Raw genomic sequence first — 22224 nt, forward strand, 5'->3', positions numbered from 1 at the left:
GACTATTTAGTGATCTGAAAAAGAAACATTTCAAGGAATCTGTGGAGAATTCAGGTAGGTGTTATGCATCAACAACTTGTTAAGTAAAGTAGATGTGGAGTTAACTTCTAGATCCAGCAGAGGATGCTGTTCTGCTGCATAATGACTGACTGTGCCACATGGTTATTTCATGCAGAACAGAATTTACTGACTCCACACACACACACACACACACACACACACACACACACACGCACACACGCCAAAATAACAATGGACTCACTACACTACCCAGCATGCAGCAGCACTTGCGTAATTCCACATGATTGGCTGATGTAGCCACGCCCCCTGGGAAGCCCCTCCCACTCTTCAGGGTGAACTGACGTAGACTGCAGAGTAGCAGCCTGCCTGCCTGCCTTGAGAAGAGACTTACACAGTAAACATCTACTGGCGCTTTCAGGAAATTTCTATACCATGTCTGCTCACGGCAGCATGTGCTGCCGCTTGTTAGAGCGACATAACGGCGCCAGGGGAGCTTTAACACATGTAGGTAAACTCTTCATACAATGCGCAAATGGAAAAATTCTGCGACGGTATTCCAGCGCTACGCACAAGGAAAATGAACTTGAACTTGGAGACTCGACTTCAGTCGCTCCCAACTTCGCCGCACCCCTGAAAACCAGGTCAAAGCAGGTAATGAATTCAAGAGAGTAAAGTTATATGCCTATATACTTGCCCGATAAGGTTTTCGCTGTCGGCGTGTATCTAAAGGCTACTGTAGTTATATTGTAATAAACAGTGACAGGTTTGCCGACGGCTTTAGTCTGTGGCCAGTTTGTAACAGACCGCAACCTGCGTCCTGACCAGGGCCCAGTCCAGGCCCAGTTTAAACTAACTCTGTTACACTGACTACATGTTAGACCAGTAGCTAGCATACAACAGTGGAGCCCAGCAAAATGTAGTGTGGTTTATTTTCAGTGTAATGTATTTCACTAGAAATTAGCCCAACTAGAGAATGTTTAAGGTTGGCTATTCTTAGGTTCACTTTCTCTAATATTATGTGCCTTCTTACAGTGTAGACACCACGAAAATGATTGCTATATCAACACAACATAGGCGGATGGATTCATGTGTGTCTATTGAAATGAAAACGTTTGTAAACCCTTGACCTAAAACATGAAAGATTAATGGAGAGATGACACTATGCTTATTGAGTTTTCTTGTTTTTAATGTCAGAAAATTGTCATTATTGCAGGCAATCTTTACTTCCTTTTGTATCTATTGCAGAGTAGATGATTATTGCTTCCATTAAGAATGATTTATATAAATATGAATGGTAGTGCAAGATTTCAACTCATTGATGTTTTTTAAGGGTCTTTCTCAAAGTTTTATTAAAGGAAGATGACCCTTTAGGCTAGTTATATGTACTGAGGAACAGTGGATTAAAACCATTCTCCTCAGATTGTAGTTACTAGGTTTGGGCACAGGAATAGGAGGGGGGATTCATATAGCATTAAACAGGGATTCAGTAACTGGCTGGATCCTGTGATTAACTGACTGTGTCTAACCTACTGGTGAGCCATGTGCTTGCTTTTGTACTTACAACCTTTGACATAACAGCAGTCCATTATTGACATCCAAAGTTCACAAGCCATTTACAACACGTGCAGCTCCCTCAGTATGGTTGACTTAGTGAAGCCCTTTGATGTGTCACAACACATTAGCGTAAAATGTGGCCATTCTGGATTATCACATGTTGCGTTTGACCCAGCAGCCATCGCCAGTGCTTCTTACCCAGAAAAAGCAATTAAAGGAAATGTCATTTACGGTCAAACTTTAGTCTGACATGCCTTAACTGTTTCCTGGCTCAGTGGCACAGATTCAGCCTCAAACGTAGGCAACAATGTCCGTCATTGTATTGCGCTAAGTGGTTCGAAATGTGTTTGTAGTATATAAATTAACAGAAGAACACTGTTGTTTTTATGGATGCCACAAACAATTGCAATTGTCAGTCTGAGGGTTTGGTGATGCTACTATCGTCTTACTACCATCTATTTCTATTCTTCAGACCAGTTCCTACAAAGGCTGTGCAAGCTTTTTCACATTTTTCCTGTTGGCTTTTGTTACCCAGGAGCTGGCTTCCACTGGGAGTCGGAGGCAGAAGTTAAATGACGACAACATCCCCTTTTCAGCGTTCTTGACGGACAACTTTGGCCGGAGGCACAGCTACCTGCGCATCTCCCTGACTGAGAAATGCAACCTGCGCTGTAAGTAGGCCTATTCCTGCCATGCCAAGAGCCTTAAAGGTGCTCAAGGGCACTTCAGTAGGGGGGACGCTTGCTGACATGGGACTTGAACCTGTGTCATCTGATTGAAGACTTGTCTTTCCAAACATTAGGGGACTCTCACCCTAAAATAGAGCAAAAAAAATAGAACATAGTTTCTCAGATTGGTCCATATGTCTTTAACAAAAATCCATAATCCATAATCTCTAAAAGCCCCCTTTTAATTCATTGCCCTTTTGGTCGACTGTTGACGTCAAGTCAGTACAGTTTGTCTCAAGTCCTCAAGGTTTACATTTTGGGAATCACAACCAATCCAGACATGTTATTTATCATTAATCACAGCTACCAATGAGAGCCTATTAAAAAGCCTCTTTATTGCAATCCCCTGTAGGTAATGTTTGCTCCACCATCATTATAAAGCTGCCTCTTCTCAGCATCTCTTTCTGTTTAATGGAGGTTGGCATCATGCTCCAGTGCCAGCTAATGTCTAAGAGTGCAGTTTCTCATTTATAATGTAGCTCGTACAGTATGCTGCATGCAATGCAAATTTGAAGTTATAGTTTTAATTTATAGTTTAAATCTCAGTTCAAGAAGATGGGTACTGGGTGCTGACTCGGGCAATGGCTTTTATGGTCACAATGAACCTAATGTGCACTGAAAATAAACTAAAATGAGTAATGGACAAATGCGTGAAATATGTTGTTGTGGTTGGATCTGTTCTTGTAAAAATAAACCTTATTTTAAGGTGATAGTTTATGGTGATGGTGAAGATAATAATGATGATGATGGGAATGATGATGTCAGCCTAGAAATGACTGTAGGATAAGACTAAGAGTTCCAAAGCTGAAGTTCCACTAATACATATTCATTTGATTTTTTCTTTTTTAGTAAAAGTGTATTAATGTATTGTTAATTGCATTGCATAAATAGACTCAGCTGAAATGGTGACTACAGAAAACAAATTCTAATTGAGCAAGCTGTCCTTGATACTTCCACATTTAAAAATGTGATCTAATGTATATTTACCACCTCACCAAGCACACACGTTACAAAATGCCAAAGTCGTTTTGCTGAGTGGCTACAACCCTAACTGTGACATTATCACAGTTAGGGGTTCAATTCCCACCAGAACCACCCACACTGAAAAATATGTGAACTCATGATACTGTAGCATAAAGGCATCCACTGAACGTCAGATATTATTGTTACCTTGGTACCATTTTAACCCCCTTCCCTGCTCTCAGGTCAGTACTGCATGCCGGAGGAGGGAGTGAAGCTCACGCCGCGGGCCCAGCTGCTGTCCACCTCGGAGGTGCTGACCCTGGCCCGCCTCTTCGTCCAGGAGGGGGTGGAGAAGATCCGCCTCACCGGAGGAGAGCCCCTCATCAGACCTGATGTGCTGGACATCATTGGTAAGGAGCTGGTAAATTGAGAAAATGGGGGTGCTGAGGATGTGGCGGAAAAGAGTGATTGAAGTGTTTATTTCACCCGTAATGTGTATGCTTCATGTGGGAAAGTATATCTTACAATTGTTTTTACATTGAAAGGGGTAAGATCAAGTATCAAGTATATTTCCGTGCCTGCTATTCTTCAATAATAGATTTTGACAGGTAAGCTGGCCTGTAAGCTGGCCTGTTAGCTCCCCATGCCTTGGGGTCAATGTACAAACATGGGTGCTTTCCTCTATTTCCCAAGATTGTAGTTTTTTCTATCACAGAACCAGAATGTCGAAAGCTGTTTTGACTCCGTTTCAAGTCGCTGTGACACTTGCGACCAACTTGTGCCAAACACAAATAGTTTCGTACAGTTCACCGCATGACTAAGTGGATGTAGTGACAGCCTTTTCAGAGGAATGATTCAACGTTGGGGATCCAAAGCTATCTATGATTCATGAGGTTCCTTCCCCCTGTTGACTAGAGCTTTTGTAAGTGACACGAGGAGAGGAACGGCCTCTTATATGTGGTATGTGTGAGCAGGGAAATGGATTTGCTACACCACGGCTGTGTGTTAGGTCCTGTGATGTGTTATCTATTATCTTAATGTATGACTTGATCTGTAGATTAACCGTGCCAATCTGGGCCACAGAGGATCACAATCTGAGGAATTCGTCTATTGTATTGAGTCTGGTGCACAACTGAAATACATCATGGCTGAATGAACCAGCGTGCAACGGTAATGATGTGGTAGAAAGATGGTCAATCTATGTAGCCACCAACAGTCTTGTGAAGATCAGCAGTGATCACTTGATGAAGTGAATCATTTGTAGTGTTAAGTGGAACCAATAATCCCACCGGACCTTTATCTTTTCTGTATTGTTGTCTAGCAAGAAGTGATACTGAGTGTGTGAGTGTGTGTGTGTGTTGGGAAGTGTGGGGGGGGGGGTGACCTGTATGTAGTAAATGAAGAAGGTAGAGCTGGTTTCTCAGACTATATAGCACGCTTGTAATCACAATCCTGCTCTTTCTCTCTCTCTCTCTCTCTCTCTGTCTCTCTCTCTCTCCCTTTGCCTTTTCTCTCCCCGTATAGCGGAGCTGAGGAAGTTGGAGGGCCTCAAAACCATTGCAGTAACAACCAACGGCATGAACCTGGCCAGGCTGCTGCCCAAGCTGAAGGAAGCGGGCCTGGACCTGATTAACATCAGCCTGGATTCACTGGTCCCCGCTAAGTTTGAGTTCATCGTGAGGCGGAAAGGTACAGGAGAGTGACTGCTAACAGACAAAAAGGCTTTGACCTGTCATGTCAGCAGCAAGGCATACAGGAGCCATATTTAAAGGTAGAAATGTAATATTAGATGTGATGCTACAAAGCAGAGATAGAAGTACAAGAATAGAGAGTGTCAGAGAGAAACAAGTTATGAGCTCCTACTTCAATATAAGTCTTACAAAGATAGATTATGAACAGTGAAATATCTTTGTGCGATACTTTTGCTAAAATATCTGTCATTTTCAGATGCAGCACTTGTCTTGTTAGTGTTGAATCTACAGTGTAGATTCAACACAACACAGACTGTAGGTCCATGTACGTCCAGTTAGATATTACTCTTGCTGCACTCTCATATCTCTGAACATTATGTATTTATCACACTCCAAGGCAACCTGAGTTAGCTGGGCTAAAGTTAGACGGTGATACTGTTCAGTGAGGCATCATTTGGGTGGGTCTGAACACTAGAGAGTAATACAGCGAGATCTAACATCGCTCTAGCATTGCCGTTCTCTTTGTCCAACATCACCAACTCTTTTGACAACCTAAGTCGATACTCTAACCGCACATTGGGGGAAGTGGCAGGTGGAGTGGAGGTGACAAAGGGCCAGGGCTCTGGGTGGTTGGCGTTTGGGAGGCAGAGACAGATGGACTGACTGAGATTAGAGAGAGAGAGAGCGAGAAAACAAGAGCGCGATAGCGGTACTGGCACACAGAGAAAAGCAAAACCTGAGCCAATCCTCTTCCACAGCACTGGCTTTTCAGTGAAAGGTTGACATTGGGGGTCGGGCCGAGGAGAGATCGTCAACAGACTAGCTTTTGTGTCAAATTTCATTTCACATGCACTGCACATTTTAGGACTGAACAAGTATAAAATGCCTTTTAGCCTTCACTCAGCTTGTTAAGGATTTGAATTACAGCACATGTGCCATTTGATACGTATTAGTGAGAAATGAGCAACATAAGCCTAGGAACCTACCAGATTCTCCCTAGATTTGTGGGTTTTGTGTGGATGAAAGCACAGCAAGAGAGTCTGACCTTGGCAGTTTGCTGTTAAATAGCTCTGACTGCTGCTAAGGGGTTTGTTGTAGCTGTTTGTATAATAGGGGTTTGTGGCAATTCATAGGCCCAGTCCAAGGTGAAAATGCGGTGCACAGAGAAAGCAATGTTTATGTTGTAAAAGCTGTAAACGAGGAAGCAGTCCACTTGTTCCAGGGACACTCCTAAGAGCTTCAGTCAGCTCTTATCTCAATATAACCTGTTGCTAGTTTTATGGCTCAGTACATTTTCACCAACCTTCCCAACAGTCTCACTCTTATCTTTACTTTGAAGAGTTCTGTTACTTTATGTATCCACTATTTGAAAAAATTTACTCTACATAATTTTGTTTATTTGTTACTTTAGGCTTATTATTTTATTGATCTTCATCCTTGGTTAGACACTTCACTCTTCTGTTTTTTTCCCAGGGTTCCACAAGGTCATGGAGGGCATTGATAAGGCCATCGAGATGGGCTACAACCCTGTCAAGGTAGCATTATACAAGTTTACTTAATGTTTTATTTACATTTCACACATATTTGGCATCAAAAGGTAGTACATTATTTTGTCATTACATTATTACCTTGTTTACTGGAACCTCAGAGATCCAAACAGATGGATCTGCATATCATATGTGATAATGAGAAAGAAAAAATGCAATATTGGGATTTAAAACCCTGAGAAAGTGGATTTGAATCGCCTTTATTTTCTCCAGATGTCACAGTTGAGTATCTTTATAGCCATTCACCAAGGTTTGAAAGAGCAGAGCGGCCATTTATTGGATATAAACACTGTTTCTGGAGAGGTAGCTGAAGTGTATTTAGCTCTAAATCATGCTGGGGAGGGCATGGAATTGTAGTTTTATCCAGAATCCCTTATTTGGGCGAATTAACCTATGATACGTCAAATGTAAAAAATCCCTCATACTTCTAGTGGGAAAAAACTTCTAGTAGTGATTTGATGATGCCAGTTACATGTTAACGTATGTAATGTAAATAAAATGGCTTTGGCTTTGTGTTCTGTTTTGGGTGTATTTCAGGCAAGGCTATGTCAGCCAATTAACTGCTGGGTCACGCATTTCCAGTGAACCGCTGTATTTGTGCAGATGCCTGGGTGGATGATAAAATGCTTGAGCTTGTTGTGTGCTGCCCTCTCTAGGTCAACTGTGTGGTCATGCGGGGACTCAATGAGGACGAGCTGCTGGACTTTGTGGCCCTGACAGAGAAGAAGCCTCTGGAGGTTCGCTTCATCGAATACATGCCCTTCGATGGTGAGCGTTCGCTTCCTACAAAAAGCTTTCTACATAGGTCTAGAAAGTCTGGAGAAGTATGGCGAAATAATGTGATCATTTTCATGTCTAGAAAGGTTTGGGGATTGCACTAAAAATCTCGAGAAACATGGAATTGTTGTTCAATACATATTTGACTGCACGCCCACTGTGTAGGTGGAGAGAGCAGTACTGATAGCGGAGCGAGAGGTTTTCTGGTCGAGAAAAGCAAGACTTGCGCCTCTTACTCAAAACGCAACATGTCTTGTGGCTGCATCTCATTGGTAGAGAAATTATCTCTGCCACTTTTACGAGGGATTGCTTCCCTGTGCGATTGTTGAATGTCAGTGTAAAAATGCTGAATGTAGAAAGTCTGTATGTCAATATAACACACAGCGAGTTAGCTGGCGAAGTGAATGGAGACCATTTCTTTAGAGTTCGAAAAACAGTAAAAAATGACCATAAAATGACTCCAAATAGCATAATCCAAGTGGTCTGAAGCCAAACAATTGCACTTGCTCTATGCAGAGGCATAGAGGAAGCTCTGTCTGATGCAATTGAGCAACGTTTCTGGAAGAAAAAAAAAACAAGCTGAGCTCAGCATGATTTTTACATGAAGTATGGTAAAGTGCAGGCTTTCAAGATGTTTAAGGGAAATTTTCAGATGCACCGGAAGCCGGTGGGGGTGATGGCTCGGCACAAAATTGCGACACCACGTGTCCATGATAAAAATAACACGCAGTTTAAAGCATTAATTCCTATCAAGGGAAGAATTACTGATGTGCTTTTGTACAGCGTGTGTTTGGTTGATTTCTGAAGTTTGGCATGAGTCACCGGTTTGTTTTGAGTGATAAGTTGAAAGATGCCGTAGCTTTTGAATTGTCTCACCCTATAGTGATCTGCAATGCCTCTCGTCCTCTCAGGCAACAAGTGGAACTTCAAGAAGATGGTGAGCTACCAGGAAATGCTGGACCACATACGGCAGCAGTGGCCTGCCCTGGAAATGCTTCCCATCGGACACGCAGAAACAGCCAAGGTCAGTTCCGTCCCGCCAGACTAAATCTCTGAATTATTAACTTGCTCCTCTGAAGTACTGGAATAGTTGTCCAAATGAAATATTCAGCATCCTGACTGCCCCATAAGAACAAATTAGGATGACATGCCATCCATTCATGTTAAGGCTAACATGCATTAAGTTGAATTCCTACAAGGTTGCCAGTTTGATCATGACTTCCCTCTGGAACATTGATTTATTCTGTTCTACACGTCCAGTTTTCACACAGCGCTTAGCCCAGGGCTAAGTGCCTCCTTAGCCCTGGGCTAAGGAGGCACTTAACCCTGGGCTAAGAAACGATTCACACAGGCAAATTCCAAAGTGGGATAACCCCGACTTTAGCCCAGGGCTAGCTGACCCTGCTCCGGAGCAGGGTTAACCCTGACTTTTCAGGGTTATCCCCAGAAAACTGTTTAAAACCAGGGTTATCTGTTGGCAGTGTGAACAGGGTTAGAACACTTTTGTGTCACTTGTGTGTTGTCCAATCAAATCAAACTTCTCCTTCACAACGTTGCTAAGCAATGATGCCTGGTGTAGAAGTCAGATCAAGCAGTTTTCAAGTGGTTGAGATGTTTTTTTTCAAATGTAGTTCTCCCAGGGGCAGTTTTTTTGACCCCTTCTCTTCCCTATACCAGACATATAAAGTACCAGGCTTCAAGGGCCAGGTGGGCTTCATCACCTCCATGTCTGACCATTTCTGTGGTTCCTGCAACCGCCTGCGCCTCACCGCAGATGGCAACCTCAAGGTAAAGCCACAGTTTTACTTTGTTGGGCTTCATGGAGCTGCGAGTATCTGTTTTTGTGTTTATGCAGTACAAATGTGCCACATCTCTTCTTGCCCTGGTTTTTGGGACCATCCATGGACTTATTTTTACATGTTTGACTGTTTGTTTCATACTCAACTGTCTCTGTCTTCCCCCAGGTGTGTTTGTTCGGTAACTCTGAGGTGTCCCTCAGAGATGTCCTGCGCTCCGGGGCGTCTGACGAAGAGCTACTGCAAATCATTGGGGCCGCCGTGGGCAGGAAGAAGAAACAACATGCAGGTAGACATGTCACTATATTGCATTTATGATAAATCCAATGTAGTCATTTCTTTAATGTTACTGATTTAATCTGTCAGATCTTTTCTGTGCCAAAAAAAATGGTTAGAAACTTAGTAGAATTTTTTCCACCTGATTTGCGCTGTTTTGTGCGGGAGGAAGTGTAGCAATAATAAATCCACTCTTCCACTTCTCTCTCTGGTCCTCTGGTGTGGTCTCTCTCTCTCTCTCACTCACTCACTCACTCACTCACTCACTCACTCACTCACTCACTCTCTCTCTCTCTCTCTCTCTCTCTCTCACTCTCTCTCATCAAACTGGGACCATAGGCAACCCCATTTGTGTGTGTGTATATGCATAGATTCTTGAAGGGAGTTACTTGCTAATGGAATATAATGTCTTACGATGGTAAACATAACATCTCCTCTTATTTCTCTCTTCAGGCATGTTCAATATCTCCAAGATGAAGAACAGGCCTATGATCCTCATTGGTGGGTGACATGGCTGTACGTACAATTCTCACATGCTCTTGTCACTCCTCAGTCCTAATTTGGAGTCTTATGATCAGCATCTGCTTATGTTTTTTTTTTTTTTTTTCTGCATTTATCATCTCCTACTCGCAGTTGATTATCCAGCTTGACAATACATTTACACCTAAACTGATCTTCATCCAATTATGAATTTGTTAGCTATGCTCTTTCATTGCTTAGTAGTTGTCTCCCTGATTAATATTCTGCTTGTCCATCAGGCGCCACATCCCAAAGGCCTCTGTCTCTACCAGAGTCACACGACAGCCAGAGGGTTTCCCCCCTTGTCTCCCAGCTTATAGATCCCACATCCCTCAATCAAACAACGGCTCCTCAGCTGTGCCACTCCAGCAGGGGGACGGTCCTGGATAGAGAGGACGCTTTGTGCCTTCCAGGCTGCACTGTTTTAACAGGGACAGCCCGTGTTCGCCTCCTGGGAACCCTCATGAGTGGGGGTACCCATCTGAGGTCGCATATCAACAGAGGAAAACGTTATGGCACCGACAACCTCCACAATGTAGCACCCCTCCGTTCTCCTAAGTCCAGTAATACTCTCACTTTCTCCCGTTGTCAAACTAAGACCGCGGGTTCTGCTATACGCACAAAAGTAATGAGCCACATTGATGCAGACTGTCTCAGGTACGCACAAGCCATGGGTCCTAATGCATTTAAGAGCCACTTCATCAGGACCCCAGGAATTCCCTCTTTTTGCACACTACTTAAGAATGCCAAAACAAGTCCCAATATGCACCACAGCATTAGACTGTGCCACAAACAGACTTCCAGTGAAGACCCCAAACTCAAACAAGGTGCGAGTGATCAGAAGTCGGGCACAGATCTCTCCAGCATCCGCGAACCGGATGATCCCATCGCGGCCCAGCTGACGCACACAGACGCCCACGGCCGAGCCGCCATGGTGGATGTCGGCGGAAAACCCGCCACGCGGCGAACCGCCACGGCCCGCGCCACTGTCAATCTGGGTCCCGCCGCTTTCCGGCTGCTGCGGGACAACCAGCTGGCTAAGGGCGACGCGCTGGCCGTGGCGCAGCTAGCCGGCATCATGGCTTCCAAGCAGACCTCGGCCCTCGTCCCGCTCTGCCACCCACTCCCCTTGGACCACGCCTCTGTCACCTTCGACCTCGACGAGGCGCGGAACGCCGCCGTCGTCACGGCCACCTGCCGCACCACGGGCAGGACGGGAGTCGAGATGGAGGCCCTGACCGCCGTTACCGTGGCAGCGCTGACCCTCTACGACATGTGCAAGGCGGTGAGCCATGACATCAGCATCACGGACGTAGAGCTGGTCAGTAAGACGGGCGGGAAGAGGGACTTTCACCGTCAACCCTGACCTACCACCCTGCACCCTGGCTTTTCTTTATTCAGTGCACATTTTCTTACTGAATTAAATGAACATGGAATCAAAATTTCTGTCATTTCAACACCATACTGCCAACCTCTGCCTGTAGTTTCCTCGATTGCTTAACTCTGTTTCATTTTGCCTTTTCAAGCATAGTTGCATTTGCTTTTTCTGACAGTACACTAGACCCACACAATATGAAACACGTTATCTCAACTCCGTTCATGTTTTATTCAATTTAGTAATGTTCTACAGATGGGATGGATTTAATTTCACTACCATGCAGCAGATTGTTTGTTTCTTGTCATAAATTTGAGTTTGAGCAGTTTACAAGTGAAGCAGGCTAGAGATACTGGGGTTGTACAGAGTGAAATGGTTAGTGCAAATGTAGCTTTGCATCACTAGGGGGCACTCCAGTCATTCACAAGTGTTATCAGTCCTCTAAAAGAAATCCATCTTTTATCGGTGTACATGCACTTGATAAAGCCTTTACAGATGAATGCCATTTTATTCTGAATGAAGCCAGTTGCCTTGACCTGGAAGATGTACCAGCAGAGTATTGAGAGCAGCAGAGCGCACACTGCAGTGTCCTGGTGACTTGTCTTGGCTTGGAGTGAAACATCACATGTACGTTCCTCAACACACTAGTCTTATTGATTGCTGCTCTCAATCATTTACACTGGAATAATTCAAACAGCTCCATGATTTTTTTTCTAGAATTATGTTTCAACATGAATTCCGTTGTTTTGCTCCATATATGTGACATGTAAGCTATTCTCATCAACGTTCTTTTCATCATTAATAGTCTGTGATATTAAAAATCACTAAAGGAAAAAATACAGAGGAGAATTATTGATGATGTGAAATGATTCATGAGCAGTAAATAACACTTTGATATGCACTCTGTCTGGCATTTACTGGATCTTATTTCATTTGTTTTATTCCTCCTACCTCTGTTCGTACCAACACTGGATATTTTCTCTACTTGTACAATACAAAATGGACAAATGCATGTTGTGACTCAAGATGATACAGGATATCAAGGGGGTGACATTAAAGTGCCAACTGCCCTTATAAACACACAATTATAACACACTATGGTACTTCACTTAAGTCCTTGGTCGGCAAAATGATGGCACTTGATCTAAATAAAATTTACATATATATTTTGAGCTAAGGATAACAATGACAAAGCAACATCCAACCAATAAGTTACAAAGCTGTATTTATGGATATGTTGAACTGCCTGATGAAATGACATTTGTGCAGCATCCATGTGATATTATCATATGTCACATGCATTTTGTCTATTAAGTGGTTCTCAAGTCCTTGGAGCCCAGAGTACTACTAGTTTTCTATCATACCAGATAGTTTTCACTCTGCACCCCCCCATGTGTAAATCATAGACTGTCATTCCCTGTTTAGATGGTTAGAATGAAAACCAGCAGGGTCCTGAGGACTGAGATTGAGATCCACTGGTCAAGTCAAAGCTAACTGCATTGCTCTGTCCCTTACATAAAAGAACAATGGAGAAACTCTAGTTTTTAGGTTTACCATAGCACATGACAATTTCAAGTATCTCTTGATACTCGGCAGAATCTCTGTCAAGATAGCTGTGATTTTCCACATATTCAATGAGATCTCTTAATTGTTCTGAATTGATGATGCCCATCTCAAAGTAACGCTTGAGCAGTTCCAGGAAGGCTTTCCTGTAAATTTCCATTGTTCTGTCCTTTGAAATAACAGCTTTCCTTATGGGGGTTTTGTTGCCCATTTCTGTAACAAACAAAGTATATATTTGTGAAGGAGCTGATATGCATAAACTGCTTAAACAACCAAATATCAAACACAACAGGTCAGACACAATGATATCCATCTTGTATACACATAAATGTCAGAAAAATGTCAGCTTACAAACCTGCATCATCTCTTATTTGCTGGGAAACATAAGGATGAGCGATGATAAAAGCCTGTTTCAGCATTTTCTTCACTTCTCCTCTAGCAATTCTGCGTGCAAGCAGAAGCCTGAGAACACAACAAAACAATCAGAACAGTTAGCAAGTGTCAAATCAAACCAAAGCCTTGGTCCAGATCCACATGCACACATACAGTATACAGTACATTACATATGCAGTAATGTGAATGCAAGAACACCAACCTGCATTCTCTAGAGGCCCTGCTGGCACCAGTAGACAGAGCGTCTCTGTGATGATGTGTGGACACCTGAACGGTGAGCAGGTTCCTTCCGTATTGGTCTTCCTTCAAGCTCCTCACCATTTCATAAAAATTTGGATTTATGTGTTGGAGCGAATGAAACTCAGGCTGGTTTCTTGCCTCCCTCAGAGACTGCAGTGGTGGGATGTGATCCGCTTCAACGTAGCCTTTATCTCCGTCTTTACCACGGGAAAAAGGCCTTTTATTATCTAAAATACTAAAAAGTAGAAGACTGAATTAGTACATTATATTTCAGCATGAAATACCCCTAAAAGTTGTGGCTAACATACATGTATTTTGTTTTAAAAAGAAACATCAGACCAAATCACTTTCTGTATGTGACCCCACTGTAATATGTTGTTAGAAAATTTATTAAAATTATAAAAATATTGACAATCCAAAGCCTCTTTTTACCACAAGTGATTCACTTGTCACATTTTTATCTTGAACTGGAAAACCTTTTGGCCAGCCAGACAGAGTGTTACTGCCCTGATTACATTAACCTGCCCATTAAAATCTGAACATTTCATTAAAGATTATCCCCATATTCTACTGATTAGGCCTACATATACATTAGTAAATACAGGTGAATATTATACCCATCCAAATCCCCAGCCCATCAGCCATGCCCCGACCCCATTCAGATTTTTTTTTTACTTTGAGTACGTGTCAACAGCTCCAAGGTTGAGGTAAACAGCCGCTTCAAATGAATCAAGATCTCCATCCTCTTGCTGTTCCTGGAGTGATCTCCTCCTTTCTTCACGACGACGTTCTGCGCGCTCCTCTGGCAATTCCACTGGCTTGTTAATCCACTTGTGTACACCATAAGCTATGGCAACTGCACAAATAGGATCAGTTACACTTAATAGTCCTTTACCAGCTTGTAGAACCCAATACCATGCCATTCCAAATGAGTTCTTCAGCTGCTCCAATCGTGTCGTGAAACAGACAGGAGGACAAAACGTCAAGTTACTGATATTAAACTCTGTCAGAGACTGTCCCTTTCCCTCCTGCTCTCTCGCTCAAAGGAAAACAGGAGGAGACCTTCTTTTTATGCCATCTGCCTTGAGAAAGCCCAGTACACAGTGACCAATGAAAATGTCCAGGTGTGAGGGACAGAGAATCTAAACCAATAGATGCTCACTGCAGTAATATCTGTAAAGGACATGATTTCCAAGAAATGCAGATGGGAGGGGTTTGTTACAGGGGGTTGCTCTCTCACTCACTCCCTTTACCTGTCTGAGAACTCTGCACTGTCTGTGGTCCAGAAGATGTTTTCACTACTCTACCTTAGAACATTTCAAGTGTATTACCAGTAAAATGGTTTCAAAATACATTAATTGCAGTGTAGACCATCCATGACTACAGATATGTAATATACAGTATGTTGTATTATGGATTTGGATTAATGTGATTTGATGTGGTCCTACTTCATACTGTGTACCACTGTAAATGAGAGGAGGGAGTACTGAGGCATGTGAAAGGAAGCTTAGATACTCGGAGGTAGGGAGCTGTAGGGACACTGTCCTTCAACTGGAGGGTCCAGGTTCAACCCCCGTGACAGCAAGCATCTGCCCTTAAGTGTCCTTAAGCAAGACACTGAATCCCTACCAGCTCCAGCAGTGTTGTTCTGTAGCCTGACCTCGCAAGCGAAAAGACAACTTCCCTCCGGCATCAATAGAGTATCACATAATCTGACGGGTTGCAAAGTACTTAAATATATCTCATAAATAAGATTAGCAATTTATGCTTCTTATGATGGCATATCTATGGTTTCACAAGTGGGCAGTCAGGCATCGTCCTCTGCTCCTGATGTAATGTAGTTTCTGAGTTGCTGAGCAGGCCTTTTCCAGCCAGAAGCACCAGCTGTTCCTTTAGTCACTGATTGTTGCTACAATGCGATTTCTGAACTGCTGGACGGACCATTTAATGCCAGCGGGGTAAGCCATCCCTTTAGTCACTTTAAAGAGTAACTAAGCCCCACCCAAATCTGTGGTGAAGCCTGACATCTACTGGTGAAAAGTGGGGTACTGAACTGGCCATCTGCTATTGGCTGGTCTTTGGTGCCAGGTGATGTCACCACCTGTTGTACACTATAGAAGGTGACATCACCTGGCACCAAAGACCAGCCAATAGAAAGATGGCCAGTTCAGTACCCTACTTTTCACCATTAGATGTCAGGCTTCACCACAGATTCTTTTCAGTGTTAAAGATTCAGTCACATCCTGCTCCTCAACACTCTCTGCTGAGGTTTCCCAGGAAATTCCTTGATAGGGTGGAAAATATCCGGTGCCAGATCCCTCCCCCAGTGGTTCTGTTTTCGCCTCCTCAGGCTGCCCAGTATCTTTTAGCACTTTTGAACAAATTTCCGCTGAGTCCCTAGTTAACATTATCTCTCACATGCAACCCTCATCTTGCTCCTTGGGTATTATTCTAACCAAATTGTTGAAGGAGGTACTTAGTACCATCAGCCCTTACGTTTTAGCTATCATAAATAAAATCACTGCTGGTATGGTTCCCTCTTATTTCAAACATGCCATTGTCCAGCCTTTCCTGAAAAAGAACCCATTGCTCTCAGTAATTACAGGCCTATTTCCAATTTGCCATTTCTAGCCAAGATTCTGGAAAAAGTTGTCTCAATTAGTATCATTTATGAATAGAAACAGCATCTTTGAAAATTTTCAGTCAGGCTTTAGACACCTCCACAGCACAGACTGCTCTCTTGAAGGTTACCAATGACCTCCTCCTCACTGCTGATAAAGGTGACTGTTCAATCTTAATTCTCTTAGATCTTAGTGCAGCCTTTGACACAGTTGACCATGATATTTTGCTTAATCATCTGGAAAACTGGGTGGGGCTCATAGACACAGTTCTGAACTGATTTAAATCCTATTTACTGAATAGATCCTTCTCTTTTGTGTTAGGTAACTCCACTTCCTCAACAGCTCATATGAAATTAGGTGTTCCACAAGGGTCAATCATAGGCCCTCTGTTATCCGCTGACATAATATTCACTTCTTTCACTGTTATGCAGATGAAACGCAGATATATATACCCTTAAAACCAGGCGATTCCAGCACTCTCGAATCCCTCGAAGACTGCCTTTCAGATATTAAAAGATGGATGTCACAGAATTACCTCCAACTCAATGAAAATAAGCCTGAGATTGTTCTATTTGCCCCCCCAGACTCCATCAACCAGCTTCAATTCAATATTGGTAACTTGTCCAACAACATCAAACCAGTAGCTAAGAATTTGGGTGTGTTATTTGATTCAGATCTCTGCTTTAATGATCAGGTTAAGAGGGTTGTCCAGTCTTGCTTCTTTCAGTTAAAAATATTTTTCTAGTAAAAATTAGTTTCTAGTAAAAAATTTGTTCTACAGATTGGATGGATTTAATTTCAGTACCATCCATCAGGTTGTTTGTTTCTTTTCTTGCTAGAGATATTGGGGATGTGCAGAGTGAAATGGTTAGTGCAAATGCAGCGTTGCATCTCTAGGGGGCACTCCAGTCATTCACAAGTGTTCAGCTTCCCTTCAGGTCTTGCACTGAACTGAAGACAGGCTACTTATGGATGCTACTAAATGCAGTTTTGAATGTGTAGGTTCTTATCCCTTCTTTTATCAGTGTACATGAACTTTAATGAAGCCTTTACAGATGAACGCCATTTTATGCTGAATTTCTGTAAATTTCCATCGTTCTGTCCTTCTGTCCATCAGATTTCCTTTTGGGGGGTTTTGTTGCCCATTTCTGTAACAAACAGAGAATGTATTTGTGAAGGAGAGTTCATATGCATAAACTACTTAAACAACCAAATATCATCGCCCTTATCGGCATCTTCACCACGGGAAAAACGCCTTTTATGACGTTTAACGCTAAGTAGAAGACTGAATTAGTACATTATATGTCAGCATGATATAACCCAAAAAAATGTAGCTAAAATAAATGTATTTTGTTTTTAAAAGTAACTCCAGACTGAGTTGCTTTCTGTATGTGGCCTGGCCACACAGTACCAGACATAATCTTGCTCAATATGTTGATAATACTGGGAATATAGCCAAATGTAAGACACAATCCACAGCTGGTTAATACCACAAGTGATTCACTCCTCACATGTGTATCCTCACTTAGCCAGTCAGACAGGAGTGTTACTGCCCTGATAACATGAACCCGCCCCTTAATGTACTTGCATAACACCAAACATGAGCGTTGTCATACTGCTAAAATTAAGTTTGTGGAAAAAACTGAATATCTTCTAAAAGATTATCTACTTGTGCCTTGCAAAAGCATTCAGACTCTTCCTATGGTGGCTCATTAAGGTCATTTTTTCCAAATTCATTAACTTTTGCCAGAGGAAAAGGGTCTGAATACTAATGCAATGCACATATTTCTTTTTTCTTTTTCTTTTCATTGTAGTTTTTGTTGACATTCACTGAATGTGTGCTGAATAACAAGTTAAAAAAGAAAAAAGTTGCATGCCTCATTTTGTAAGTCCACAACAGGTCTGTATTTATCCAAATAGGGAGTGAGTGAGAGAGCTGAGGTCAAACAGAGAGCAACCCCCTGGAACCTCCTGGAACAGACCCCTCCCGTCTGCACTTCCTGGAAATCATGTCCTTTACAGCAGCCTCCACATTAGGAAACAGGGTGAGCATCGATTGGTTTAGATTCTCTGTCCCTCACACCTGGACATTTTCATTGGTCACTGTGTACTGGGCTTTCTCAAGGCAGATGGCATAAAAGGAAGGTCTCCTCCTGTTTTCCCTTGAGCGAGAGAGCAGGAAGGAAAGGGACAGTCTCTGACAGAGTTTAATATCAGTAACTTGACGATTTGTCTTCCTCTTTTTCAAGATTGTAGCAGCTGAAGAACTCATTTGTAATGGCATGTATTGGAGGAGCTATACTAGCCGGTACAGGGCTATTCGGAGCAGTTGTAAACGCTTTCCCTGTTGCCGTTGGTGGAGCTGCAGTTCTCACAGTTTATGGTGGATACAAGTTGATTAAAAAGGGAGTGGAACTGGTAGAGGAGTACACAGATAATTCTGGAGAGGCACCGTCCGGAAGGAGGAAGTCATTACAGCAGCAGCAGGAGGATGGAGATAAAAATTCATCTGAAGTGGCTGAACACCTCAACCTTGGAGCTGTTGACACATACTCCAAGTAAAACATAGATCTAAACGTGTTGGGTGTATGTGTGTGTGTGTGTGTGTGTGTGTGTGTGTGTGTGTGGTGATTTGGATAAATACAGTGCCTTTAGAGAATTCAGACCCGTCTTATGTAATAATATATAATTTCATTTTGTGGAGGCATACAACTTTTTTTTAACTTCATATGTTATTCATAATCTGAATGTTCAAACTGAAGATTTCCAAGGGTGAGATACAGTAAATAACAAAATCCTACAATGACAAAAAAAACAGAAAAAAAACTTTTAATTTGGACAAAACTACCTTAATAAGTAGACAATCTTTTAGGAAATTAGAAAATATTCAGTTTTTTCCACAATCCGCTTTTTGTTCCATTTTCATTTTGTAAGTATGAAAATGCTCAAGTTTGGTGTTATGTAAGTACATTAAGGGGCGGGTTCATGTTATCAGGGCAGTAACACTCTGTCTGGCTGGCCAAAAGCCCATCAGTTCATCAGGATAAACATGTGAGGAGTGAATCACTTGTGGGATAAACAAGCTGTGGATTGTCTATATCTTTTAATGTGTCTTACATTTGGCTATATTCTCAGTATTATCAACATATTAAGCAAGATTTATGTCTGGTACCGTGTGGCCAGGCCACATACAGAAAGTGACTCAGTCTGGAGTTACCTTTTAAAACAAAATGCATGTATTTTAGCTACAACTTTTAGGGGTATTTCATGCTGACATGTAATGTACTAATCCAGTCTTCTACTTTTTAGCGTTAAACGTCATAAAAGGCCTTTTTCCCGTGGTGAAGACGGGGATAAAGGTTACGTTGAAGCGGATCACATCCCACCACTGGAGTCTCTGAGGAGGGCAGAAGACCAGCCTGAGTTTCATTCACTCCGACACATAAATCCAAATCTTTATAACATGGTGCTGAGTTTAAGAAATGACCCACGTGGAGAGAACCTGCTCACCGTTCAGGTGTCCACACATCATCACAGAGACGCTCTGTCTACTGGTGCCAGCAGGGCCTCTAGAGAATGCAGGTTGGTGTTCTTGCATTCACATTACTGCATATGTAATGTACTGTATACTGTATGTGTGCATGTGGATCTGGACCAAGGCTTTGGTTTGATTTGACACTTGCTAACTGTTCTGATTGTTTTGTTGTGTTCTCAGGCTTCTGCTTGCACGCAGAATTGCTAGAGGAGAAGTGAAGAAAATGCTGAAACAGGCTTTTATCATCGCTCATCCTTATGTTTCCCAGCAAATAAGAGATGATGCAGGTTTGTAAGCTGACATTTTTCTGACATTTATGTGTATACAAGATGGATATCACTGTGTCTGACCTGTTGTGTTTGATAATTTGGTTAAGTAGTTTATGCATATGAACTCTCCTTCACAAATACATTCTCTGTTTGTTACAGAAATGGGCAACAAAACCCCCAAAAGGAAATCTAAAATTACAAAGGACAGAACGATGGAAATTTACAGGAAAGCCTTCCTGAAAGTGCTCCAGTATTACTTTGACAAAGGCATCATCAATTCAGAAGAATTAAGAGATCTCACTGAATATGTGGAAAATCACGGCTATCTTGACAGAGATTCTGCCGAGTATCAAGAGATACTTGAAATTGTCATGTGCTATGGTAAACCTAGATAAATAGACCTTCTCCTTTAGTCCTTTCCAAAAGGATGAGAAAAAAGAATACTGCAGTCCACCCGTTTATCTTGGCATCTAAATATATTTTTGTAATTTTTGCCTTGAAAAACATGCGTGGCTTTAACTAACTATTATCTTGCCTTCAGTATATTTACCTTGCGCTACATTGAAACTTGTATGTTTACACAAGCAAGTTTCATTGTGTGGAAGATGGATTGATTTGGATACATTTGGACTCACTTGCTATTAGGTAACACTGATGTGATATTTGCTGTAAGCTGCTGTTTTGACAATTCATGACTCGCTATTTTAAACCAGTGTGTGGATTATGTTCTTAGTTCTTAGATGTGTGTATAATACCATGTTAAAGCAATAAGTGGCTCAGCATTTAACACCAGGCTCGAGGCTCATTTATCTTGTACAGTATAGTATATTGAGGGGAGGAATCTGTATTGCACTCAAACCCATTTTCTAACCCTCATTACAGTCTCTGTCACATCCATGCCTCATATCTTATTGTAATTTCTCTGTTTTCTCTGTTGTCGTGAATAAAACTCATTTGCTTCTTTCTTTTGCTCTTCCTGCTTACTTTGCGATGAGCTCGATGATTTGCTTTCATCAATCACTGGGGCATGGTTAGTCTTTCCATGAAACAGACTAACCATGTGAATCCAGGTGGAAATTATGAACTCTTATTAATCTCACCTCCAGTCATGAGGGGGAGATGCAGATACAGGGGGAGGAGGGAGGAGTTCCTGACATTTTGTCCACACAGTGCGAGTTGTTATATAGAGGCAATGGGAGTCAGTAAATAACATGTAGGTGGATCCGACCAAGTTATGTGAGCTGATATAAGATAAACATGTAGGGGGAGACCAGGGTTGGTTGGCACACAGCTATTTTCTGGCATTTTATGGTCACAGACACAAAAATGTAACATCAAAAATTATGTTAAAACATCTGAAAAGTCAGTCACTTTTTGGTGAGGGCAACATTTCAGTTTTGTAGTATCAAAAGTTTAAAAAAAAGGTCCTCACACTCAACGTATTATAAAACTGTGCTAGATAGAGATATTGGAATGTATTACTTCCAGTTAATAGAGATAAGAATCAGCTACAATTTGATATAAGATTTGGAAGTCTGTGATGAGTGATGGTAGCTGGGTAACATCATATATCAAGAGGGGTGGGTCCCAGTGTGAGCGGGGTTGGTTGGCACACACTCCAAAGGCCTAATCCACATGTGCATGGATTTAAACACACACACACACACATGCACAAAGAAAGAGAGCGGGGGAGCGAGAAAGAGAAAGGGAGAGAAATAACAGGGCCTACAGGTTTAATTGTTATTTTGAATGGCCTAATTATTTTGATTTAGTTAAATTCTTATTATTTTGAATGGCCAATGGCAATAATAATTCCTAGAGATGAACTGGTTCAAAAAATGTTGTTTGGTTTAAACTCTATTTTATTTTCTATTGAATGTTCAAGTTTTCTGGTTCTTGTTTGAATTTAATGCTCAACTTGTTTCTATTGGGTGCTATTGGTTGCAACCAACCCCGTGTTGGGGCTGGTTGGCACAAGTGCACAACATGACTTTGATCATGAATCTCCTAACTTTAGAAAACAGTTGTGGACATTAAACAATATTTATTTGTAGCTGAGACCTTAACCTTTCATTTGCTACTGGTTAGAATATTCTAACATAAATTGTGCAAGAGAAATATGGCAGAGAGCAAAAAGTGTGCCAACCAACCCCGGTCTCCCCCTATGGCTAATTCTTGACTATTAGCAATTACTGAGTCCCTTTTCTATATACCCTAGTAACTTAGACTCTGCAGGTGTTTAGCTCACATAACTAAGTCAGATCCAGCTGCATGTTATTTACTTTAATTACACCACTTTGTTGAATAGGCCCATTCATTCATTTAATCATCACTCCACAGTCAAGGAGTCCATTTT

At 42.0% G+C, this 22224-nt stretch overlaps 1 protein-coding gene and 2 long non-coding RNA genes across 4 annotated transcripts; 2 read left to right on the top strand and 1 right to left on the bottom strand.

Moving 5' to 3' along the window:
* The first annotated feature begins 379 nt into the window (after positions 1 to 379).
* On the top strand, positions 380 to 12213 carry mocs1 (molybdenum cofactor synthesis 1). Of its 2 annotated transcripts, none has more exons than XM_071918961.2 (11): positions 380 to 672; positions 2111 to 2246; positions 3509 to 3676; positions 4791 to 4955; positions 6431 to 6492; positions 7161 to 7272; positions 8193 to 8305; positions 8959 to 9069; positions 9246 to 9366; positions 9807 to 9854; positions 10112 to 12213. In XM_071918961.2, the coding sequence occupies exons 1-11, from the start codon at positions 454 to 456 to the stop codon at positions 11236 to 11238; spliced, it is 2382 nt and encodes a 793-aa protein (XP_071775062.1). In that variant the 5' UTR covers positions 380 to 453; the 3' UTR covers positions 11239 to 12213. The 2 variants fall into 2 exon arrangements, with proteins under 2 accessions (XP_071775062.1, XP_071775063.1); XM_071918962.2 differs by having other exon boundaries at positions 9807 to 9869; positions 10112 to 10238.
* Positions 12214 to 12798: 585 nt separating this feature from the next.
* On the bottom strand, positions 12799 to 13633 carry LOC139927003 (uncharacterized). The gene is made up of 3 exons (XR_011785332.2): positions 13406 to 13633; positions 13166 to 13272; positions 12799 to 13023 (listed from the first exon to the last, which is right to left on the bottom strand). It is a non-coding gene; the product is annotated as an uncharacterized LOC139927003 (long non-coding RNA).
* A 4572-nt stretch (positions 13634 to 18205) lies between these two features.
* Positions 18206 to 20832, top strand: LOC139927012 (uncharacterized). Its single transcript, XR_011785333.2, has 4 exons — positions 18206 to 18622; positions 19374 to 19646; positions 19780 to 19886; positions 20028 to 20832. It is a non-coding gene; the product is annotated as an uncharacterized LOC139927012 (long non-coding RNA).
* Positions 20833 to 22224: the final 1392 nt, after the last annotated feature.

This window comes from Centroberyx gerrardi, chromosome 17 (assembly GCF_048128805.1).
Source record: "Centroberyx gerrardi isolate f3 chromosome 17, fCenGer3.hap1.cur.20231027, whole genome shotgun sequence".
Classification (NCBI taxonomy): Eukaryota; Metazoa; Chordata; class Actinopteri; order Beryciformes; family Berycidae; genus Centroberyx; species Centroberyx gerrardi.